The sequence below is a fragment of the Actinia tenebrosa genome, unplaced genomic scaffold (assembly GCF_029948245.1).
Source record: "Actinia tenebrosa isolate PJP-AT-01 unplaced genomic scaffold, QUT_ActTen_1.0 PGA_scaffold8__29_contigs__length_14323225, whole genome shotgun sequence".
Lineage (NCBI taxonomy): Eukaryota > Metazoa > Cnidaria > Anthozoa > Actiniaria > Actiniidae > Actinia > Actinia tenebrosa.
Genome location: NW_028292585.1, coordinates 13,387,145 through 13,396,031, shown reverse-complemented (window position 1 = coordinate 13,396,031; position 8,887 = coordinate 13,387,145). Strand labels below are relative to the sequence as shown.

The following is an 8,887-nucleotide window of genomic DNA, read 5'->3' as shown; positions in this document are numbered from 1 at the left end:
TCTTTTTTTGGGGGGGGGGGGGGGGGCACTCTGCTCGCCCTACCCTCACTACTCACTTGCTTTTCATAACGATTTCTTAAATCTGGTCTACAGTGGCTCAAGATATTTGTCAATTTTGTGAAAAATTTGCAAAAGGTAGGCTAGGAAGAAATCAGAATCCCTTTTTAGTTCTTTGAGAGGCCGTTTACAAGGTACGGTGGTCCTGGTGCAAGGAAGTCCTTCGTTTTCTTGAGACGAGTTTGCCCTAACAGTACAGTGGTGGATCCAGGATTTTAAAATAGGGGTTCCAAAATGTCCGCCATGCAGAAAAAGCTGGTAAGATTGGTTTCACAAGGTGGGGGGGGGGGGGGGGGTAATTTCATTATACTGTAAAGAACATGTTGGGGGTTCCATGGAACCAGCAGACCACTCCTGGAACCACCACTGCAGTAGGATCACCCTACCTCATGTTGATGGCCTCGTTGAAATCCCTTTTTTTATTCAAAGGTGCAGTATACGTATCTTATCAACAGTTCTGTTATCTCTAGTGTAGTCACTATTTGCACTGGTATTGTATAGTACTTGCTGAGCCTGTTCGCTGTCTCTTTCTTGACTGCATTGAATCGAAGAAGCTCTTGATATCTTCAGACGTAACCACCTAAAACATAGACGAAAAAGTAAGAGAAAAGGGATTAAATAAATGGGATTTGAGTATTGCTTCCATAGGGTGGCTCTGATTTAACTGAATCCAATAATAATTGAGAGGCTGATATCCTCATACTTAACGACCTAAAACAGGGACTTAAAATAGAGAAAAGGGATTAAATAAATGGGTAGTTGTCTATCTATCTGATTTTTTATTGTACATGTAGTAATAGACCGTTTGCATGATGGCGTCATTTTACTACAGCTACCAAAATGCTTTGCGAATTTTCTTTCTTATTCAAATTTGCATTCCCTCATGAGAATAGTAAGACAATTGGTGCTAATTAACTGAACAAAAGAAAGTGTATAAGAGACTGTGGTAGTGGTAGTAAATCAATGATGCTATAATGCAAGTAGCCTATTTAACTCTATTTTAATTCGCAATTAATGTTCTCTTTAAGAAGCACTGTTATGGAAAAAATAAAATAAAGAGATGAATAAAAGGGACTAAGAAAAGCTTAGTACCTTTCCTTGATCAGCAAACTCCCTCAGGTAATCAGTAAGTTCATTCTTCATGTCATTATATCCTGAAGAGTTGAAAATTTATTTGTTTTAGTGTTAATTCAACACAAGTAGTATCCAAATGAACCTTCAGATTTTATAGATAACCTAAAACAACCTTTGGGCTTATCAAAGTCAGGGCACAGAGGTGGTGGATCTAGGGGAGGGGTGCTTCTTCCTTATTAACCACCTACCAACACCTTACTGATCACCTACCAACACCCTACTGACCACCAACCAACACGTACCCTACTGATAACACACTAACACCCTACTGACAACCCACCAACACCCTACTGACCACCTACCAACACCACACTGACAACCCACCAACACCCTACTGACAACCCACCAACACCCTACTGACAACCCACCAACACCCTACTGACAACCCACCAACACGTACCCTACTGACAACCCACCAACACGTACCCTACTGACAACCCACCAACACCCTACTGACAACCCACCAACACCCTACTGACAACCCACCAACACCCTACTGACCACCTATCAACACCCTACTGACAACCCACTAATACCCTACTGACAACCCACCAACACCCTACTGACCACCTATCAACACCCTACTGACCACCCGCCAACACCCTACTGACAACCCACCAACACCCTACTAACAACCCACCAACACACTACTGACAACCCACCAACACACTACTGACAGACTATCAACATCCTACTGACCACCTACCAACACCCTACTGACAACCCACCAACACACTACTGACAACCCACCAACACCCTACTGACAACCCACCAACACACTACTGACAACCCACCAACACCCTACTGACAGCCTATCAACACCCTACTGACAACCCACCAACACCCTACTAACAACCTACCATACCTTTACCAGTGCATACCAACATCAAGAATGTACAAGGTATATTTACCATGGATTGCTTCCACTTGGTTTATTCTTCCCATACCCTCCAGTGCCTGCATGCCACTTTCATATGATGTCATCTTTGATGCTTGTGCTTGCTTTCCTCTTTCTTCATAAGCCACTATGGTGTCTTGTTCATCCATCAAGAAAGACACACCAAGTGAACTGTACAGGTCCTTAAAAAGATATCCATAATGAAAGATTTACATTTTTTTATGTTCAATTTTTCCATTCCTCTAATTAGCCATTTCAAGGTTGAGGACAAAACTGGGTCACATTGGTACTGCAGTGCATTGTGGTACTGTTTTGGGGGACATATTTTCAAGATGGCATCTAATTTGTTTCCAGTCTCTCCCCCCCCCCCCCCCCTTCACTCTCTATAAAACCTAGCAAGCTTAATCCAATTTGACCTTTGAGTTAGCTGTAGCCTGATTTAGATCAGCCCAGAGATTTTATCTACCTTACAGCTGTTACAAGTACATAACTGACATCGCCAACCAGTATTCCAGAAAGAAGCAGCACTTCTGATTTCAGTGATGCTGGCTTGCAACTGAAATAATTTACAGTCACATTCTGCAGCTCTTTGTTCATTCTTTACAGCATCTTTCTTAGACTCATCCTCTTCTCCATTGACTTGCTTCTTAGTTTCATCACTTGATGACAATGAAGATACAGTTTGCTTTGACTCGGCTTCCTAAAACACAAATAAAAGATTTACTATACACCAAATCAATATGGTGACCAATTTTGAATAGCTAATGTTCTGGGCTGACTAGTCTCTCATATACAGCATGTGAAAAGCATTTATCATTTATTCGCATTCACTTATTCATCTTTCATTCCTTCTTATCAATAAGCACGGGTGGCGTAGCGGTGAAAGCGCTCGCTTCTTGCAACACGGGTTCGAGTCCTGCTGTGCTTAGTGTCGCATGTGAGTAGAGTTGTTTGTTGGTTCTCTCCTGTGCTTCGAGGATTTTCCGGGTTCTCCAGTTTTCCTCCCTCCTTGGGTGAATCATGAAATAAATAAATATATAAATAAATAAATAAATGAATAAATAAATGAATAAATAAATGAATGAATGAATGAATGAATGGATGAATGGATGGATGAATGAATGAATGAATGAATGAATAAATCAATAAAAATAAACTTCTAAATTCCAATTCCAGTGGAAGGAGAGCCACTCTGGAATCCACTATTAATCCATTATTTATTATTTATTTAATTTGAAATCGAACAATAGACTACTAACAATCAAATAAATTGGTTGGTACCTTTACGTACTAGTACTGTTATTTGCCCAATTTATCTGTCGCAACTGTTGTCTCCATCAGCTCGTAGCAAAGAAATGAATTCATGTCTATTATCATCTCACCTTTCCACATGATGTTTGATTATCTCGTGTTTTCACATCATTTGCTTCACTTTCTGCCTCTGCCTTTGTACTCTCTGTCTTTTCACTTTTGACAACATCAACTGTGAAATCTTTTTCTTCCTTTGTTATTACTTGCTGGCTTGGTCCAAGACCTGTTTGGCTTGGTGCTGTAAAAAATAATCATACACATAAGAGTAGTACAGTAGTTACTACCAATGACCAACACATTACTTGTGACTCCTATTAGGGGAGTAATCTAACTCTAATCCTCCTTCTGAATTTAACAATTCCTATGTCACAATTTTGGAATGTTCACAAGTTGGTTTCGGAATTTTCCCCTTAAAGGGCCTCATTGTCAGTAATTCATTAGCAGCAGTCTGTCTTCTGTCGCTAGTTCATGCCTCTTGTGTCACTGCTTCAGGACCATGACGTTTGTCAAAATTTACTCATAACTGGACCTCACCTGTGGCCCTCATTCTTTGGGGATCAAGGGAGGTAGGTGTTATGGTAGTGCACTGGCCTATCACCTCTAAGACCTCTGGTTTGGTTCCTGGACTCAGCTTCAATTGTGAGTTGAGTTGGTTAGGTCTCTCCCTCAATTTGGGGGTATTTCTCCAGTTTTTCGTGTTTTCCTCCCTCCATAAACATGCTAAATTCCAAATCTGTAGTGTGAGCCAGTCACAAACATGCTCTCATTTAAATCAGCCCAGAGGTTAATCAGCATGACAGGAGAGGAAATGTGTTCAAGGCAGGGGAAAAACCGACTTCAATGAGTTAGGATAGAAAAGAGCTGGGACTGTTAAGAGTTTAAATTCAGGCCAACTTGCTCAAAATTATTGAAGCTGGAACTTTTTGAATAAGGTGGGTTTTTACGAGGGTTTTCAAGCATAAGTAGGAGTCAAAGAGTTTATTCAGAATCAGTTTTTCAAACTTGGACTTGGCAAATTCAAACACATACCTGAGAGAGACAGATAAGCCTGCAGAAATGGACATCTTTCCATGCATGCGTCACAGATCATTTCCTGAAAATCCCCCTCAGCTGGTGGTAAAGATCCAAGATGCTATAAAAAAATAAAATGCAAATCATTGGTTAATACGTAGTTGAGCCTAGACACTGTGCACTGGCTGGATTTAAACTTTCTTACTCACTTTATTTTTGTAGTTTCAATGCATTTATAAAGGGGTTTTTTACAGTAGACATGCTTAAGGACATATCAGTTCTCAAAGAAGAAAAATTATGCTTTGCCATACATTATAGCTGCTGCCAAACAACTCTATAGGTAAATGTAGCTTTAAATAAAAACAAGGCAAACAATTTTCTTTATTAACCCTTTCACTACTACAGGCTAAAAGGGTCCAACGCCAGCTCTTCCTGGAACATAATTTGGGTGTTTTTATTTCTCACTATCAAAATGAAAAACATATGCTTAGTAGATATTGAGACCTTATAACACACATCAAAGCAGTTGATAGAATATGATTGGTTAATGATCCAAAAAACAATAGCCCACACAATGTCCTAGGGGACAGGTAATTGAAAAGCAAAAATATCTTTTCAGTTGGCCGCTTTTGGCCGCTCTAGTAGTGAAAGGGTTAAACAGATGGTACTGTAGGAATAGGATTAATTTTTTTGTATTGGCTAGCGAAATTACCAAATTTAAAACACCCAGCAAAACAGATGGTAGACTCTTCCACAGTCTCTCACTCATACGTTCCGTCTCCACGCTTAGAGACTGTAACGGTACAATGACCGAAAGGACTTATGGGTCCAGAAAACTTGGACCCAGCGTGCTTTGGGAACCAAAATAATCGTCCACAGTCTCTCTTGTTTCAATATTTACAAGAGACTGTCAAGAGTCTAAACAGATGGTAGTCAAGAACAATCCATATTCAATCATTCTTGGAAATAAATGAAATGTACACTTACCCGTGAATGATACCAATCCTCACACACCACGCATTGTATCATCTCATCTTCAATCTGTAACAAATCAATGAAAAATGTCAATCATACTGATTTATATAAATGGCTTTTAAGTTGTTACCATTTTCATGGTCTAACTGCTCACAAAAATGACCGTTAAAATAAAGCGAAATTTTTCTCAGTGATCTAACTTTAACCTGAAACAATAAGAACTTTGGAAAACAAATCTTATCATGGAAAAATGTAAGTAAAATCTTGTCTTCCTTGTTGTTGTTGTTGTTGTTGTTTTATTTATTTACATGGGTAACACACTTAATAGCCAGTGGCTAACTAACTTGTGGTTCCCATTTCATGATTGAAGTGGAATTTAGCAGTGGATTATTGTGGATGGAGGAAAACCGGAGAAACTAGAGAAAAACCTCAAAGCACAGGAGAGAACTAACTAGAAACTCTACTCACATACAACACCAAGCATGGCGGGTCGACTCAAACCTGAGTCGCACTGATGAGACTCGAGCACTCACTTCTACACCACCTGTGCTTCCAAAACTGCAAGAACAGCTTGTCTGATGACCATTTTGGACCCATTTAGTCCTTTCTTCATAACCATTAATACTCACCTCATCCTCAGGATCTGGATATGGCTTATGGCATGTGCAATATACTCCTTTAAAGTTCTGATTGTAACTGTTTTTACTGTTTGTTTTGTCCTTGTCCTAAAAAAATATTGAAGCATATACAACAAATGTAATCTGGTGTGATTCACTTATTTCAAGGGAAGATCAAAGGCCTGGGAGATGGATTGGGTAGCTAGCCAACCTTTTTGGAGTTTTAAAATTAAGGGTTCATTTAATTTGGCAGAGAGGTGACATTTTATATCCTTTAAAAAATTCATTCTTAAAAATTCAAACTCATTCAAATATTTTTTTGTGAAGAATTCAGTTTTGCCTCCTCTGGACATTTCTCTCATTCTGTCCTTTCTCTGGGCTTCCTTATGGAAGATGTTAGGAAATGGAAAAAGAGAGAAGTAGAGAGAAAGAAATAAGGAGAAATGCCTTTATCTGCCCTCTCTTAATTTTTATTTATTCATTTTTACAGTATTTAGTTTGTTTATTTGTTTCATTTTTGCTTAAAGTTCATTAGGATAGAAAAAGATACTATAGCCCATCAATAAGAATTACAGGAGATATGGGAAATGCATCACAGTAAGTTTAGTCCTAGAGTGGTCCCATCCAGATTGACTAGTTTTTTTCGATCATCAATCTGTTATTCACTAGATTATAACACGCAATATAATGTAATTGCTATACACTAGTTTAAGTACAAAAAAAGAAGTTTTTATATCTACGCTATAATAATTATTGTCAAACTCATTAATAATTAATGAGGAAAACACAACAGAAATCACAGCTGTGTAGAGTGTTAGAATGTAAATCTGATACAAAATTGTGTTCATTTGCATAAACTTTAAGTCGGATTTTCTTGGCCAGATTTCTTGGCCAGCAATCTACAGTATTCATGTCAGTGTTGTATCCGATATACAAATGCTCGGCTATGCCTCAAGTTTGTATATCTGATACATCATGGCCACTCATACTGTATATATTACTTATTATCATTTAAAATAATTGGATACAATGCTAAATACTCACAGGACAAAGCTTACACTTCATAATCCCTTTAAATCTTGAGTTACCACAATCACATCTGAAATTCCTAACAAAACATATTAAAGAAAGAGTTATTTCAAAACTTCAAAAAATACCATTATTTGTTTATCGAATAACAATATTAATTGTATTATGATCATCCTGGTGGATGTAGTCCTGAGAAGGACTGTTAGATGGAACTGACATTTCGACACCCTGAGCTATAATCATCTTCAGAGTCAAGTGAAGAATGTGTACATGTGGTTCCAGAGATAATCCATACCCACCCCACAGAGGAATTTGGAATTTCCGAAGGGCGGGGGGATCAGAGAAAGAACAAAAATTACAGAGTTTGTATGTAAGAAAATTGGACTTTCTGGGGGTAAAGGGGTGTCTTAAAAAAATTCCTCCGTGGGGAGGGGGGGTATGGATAATTTTTGGAACTACACAATACACATGTCCACCCAGATGGTCATAATACAAATATCGTTACTTCGATAAACATTTATTCACCTGGGTTCAGACCAAATCTATACAATACCATTATTTATTATTCAGTGTATGCATTATCAATGGTTCCCCCTCAGCTGCAACTGTATTTTGGTGAGTGTACCTCAAAAAACCCAAAACCTACTGGAGAAACATTCCTGACAGGTATTTTTGACAAAGCAAGATTGGCTTCAGGTAAGTAGAGGAAAGACAAATTTGGCGCATGGTTGGTTGGGCTGTGAGCTAATAACCCATAATTTCTCGCAAAAAAAAAAAAATATATATATATATATATATTACAAAAACTGAAAACATTCTAATCCAACCAACGGAGGTGTAATAAAAAGGTTATGCCAGTCATGGTGCTGTAAGAATTGGTGATGTGCATCCATGACTATTTACCTTTTTGTGTAGAGTTCATACAGCTCATGTCCATCATGACAGGTAAGACTACAGGCGAGACACACTCCAGCTGGTTCTGAGGTGGCCGGAATACAAGTACTGCACGAATACAATGCCTGTCGACTTAGGTAGCCCTAAAATAAAAAGTAAGAAAAGATCATTTTAAAAATTATGTGAGTCCAATATTCAAGACACTTATTGTTATATATTTGATATACTGTTATTTATATATCTCTTTTATCTGATTTTCTATTCTTCTCTTTTTCTTTCTTTCTCCTATTCTTCCGATTTTTCCCTTCTGCATCTGGACAGGAGTATAGTTATAGCTAATTATAATAAACTTATATTTGTATTTCACTGTGTTTATAAATGAGAAAGAATCTAAAAACTTCTTAAAATACTTTTAAAATTCCATATATGTCTTATATTAATTTTTAGATTAAAGATGTAATGAAGGTCTACGTGAAAACGTCGAATAAAGTAGAAATTGGTCGAAGGTTCGGAGTACTGTACATATGTACCTTGGGATATGTGCAATGTTGGTCGTCACTATCCCCAAAAACCGCATTCGCTTCTTCCTCTAAATCATTGTCCTCTTGAAGGACATCTACCATGGATACAACGTCTTCTCCTAGTTCTCCTTTATCCATTAGGAAAAGTAGTTTGAATAAAAAGAAACCGTCTTCGTTCGTCTTCCTTCTTTCAAAGTTATTATTGAAAAAAAATGGCGCCAAATGGGATGGGTACCAGACTAACGCGGCCAAAATTAAGAAACTTTGTTTTTGTAAAATTAAATTAAATATATGCATATAATTTTTTTTTAATTTTTTGGATATCGAATTTATATTACCTTTTTAAATTTTTAATGCCTTTTTTAAAACGTTTGAATCGCTTCTTATAAATATTATTTTTTGTATTGGGGGTCCTGTGTTAGAAAGGAACGCCTGCTTTT

General features: G+C 37.7%; 1 protein-coding gene across 1 annotated transcript; it reads right to left on the bottom strand.

Moving 5' to 3' along the window:
• Positions 1–350: 350 nt before the first annotated feature.
• LOC116305656 (putative E3 ubiquitin-protein ligase UBR7) lies at positions 351–8,661 on the bottom strand. The gene is made up of 11 exons (XM_031715612.2): positions 8,457–8,661; positions 7,936–8,069; positions 7,048–7,111; positions 6,016–6,111; positions 5,399–5,452; positions 4,430–4,532; positions 3,472–3,638; positions 2,556–2,789; positions 2,103–2,271; positions 1,150–1,211; positions 351–637 (listed from the first exon to the last, which is right to left on the bottom strand). The coding sequence occupies exons 1-11, from the start codon at positions 8,583–8,585 to the stop codon at positions 536–538; spliced, it is 1,314 nt and encodes a 437-aa protein (XP_031571472.1). The 5' UTR covers positions 8,586–8,661; the 3' UTR covers positions 351–535.
• Between the last annotated feature and the right edge of the window lie 226 nt (positions 8,662–8,887).

What these genes read in the sequence shown, in the direction of transcription:
- LOC116305656 (XM_031715612.2), bottom strand. Translation starts at nt 8,585, where the DNA reads ATGGATAAAGGAGAACTAGGAGAAGACGTTGTATCCATGGTAGATGTC. An exon ending in ATCAAACATCATGTGGAAAG is followed by an intron (nt 2,790 to 3,471) that starts GTGAGATGATAA and finishes TTTGTGTTTTAG; the next exon opens with GAAGCCGAGTCAAAGCAAAC. An exon ending in CCAAGTGGAAGCAATCCATG is followed by an intron (nt 1,212 to 2,102) that starts GTAAATATACCT and finishes TCAACTCTTCAG; the next exon opens with GATATAATGACATGAAGAAT.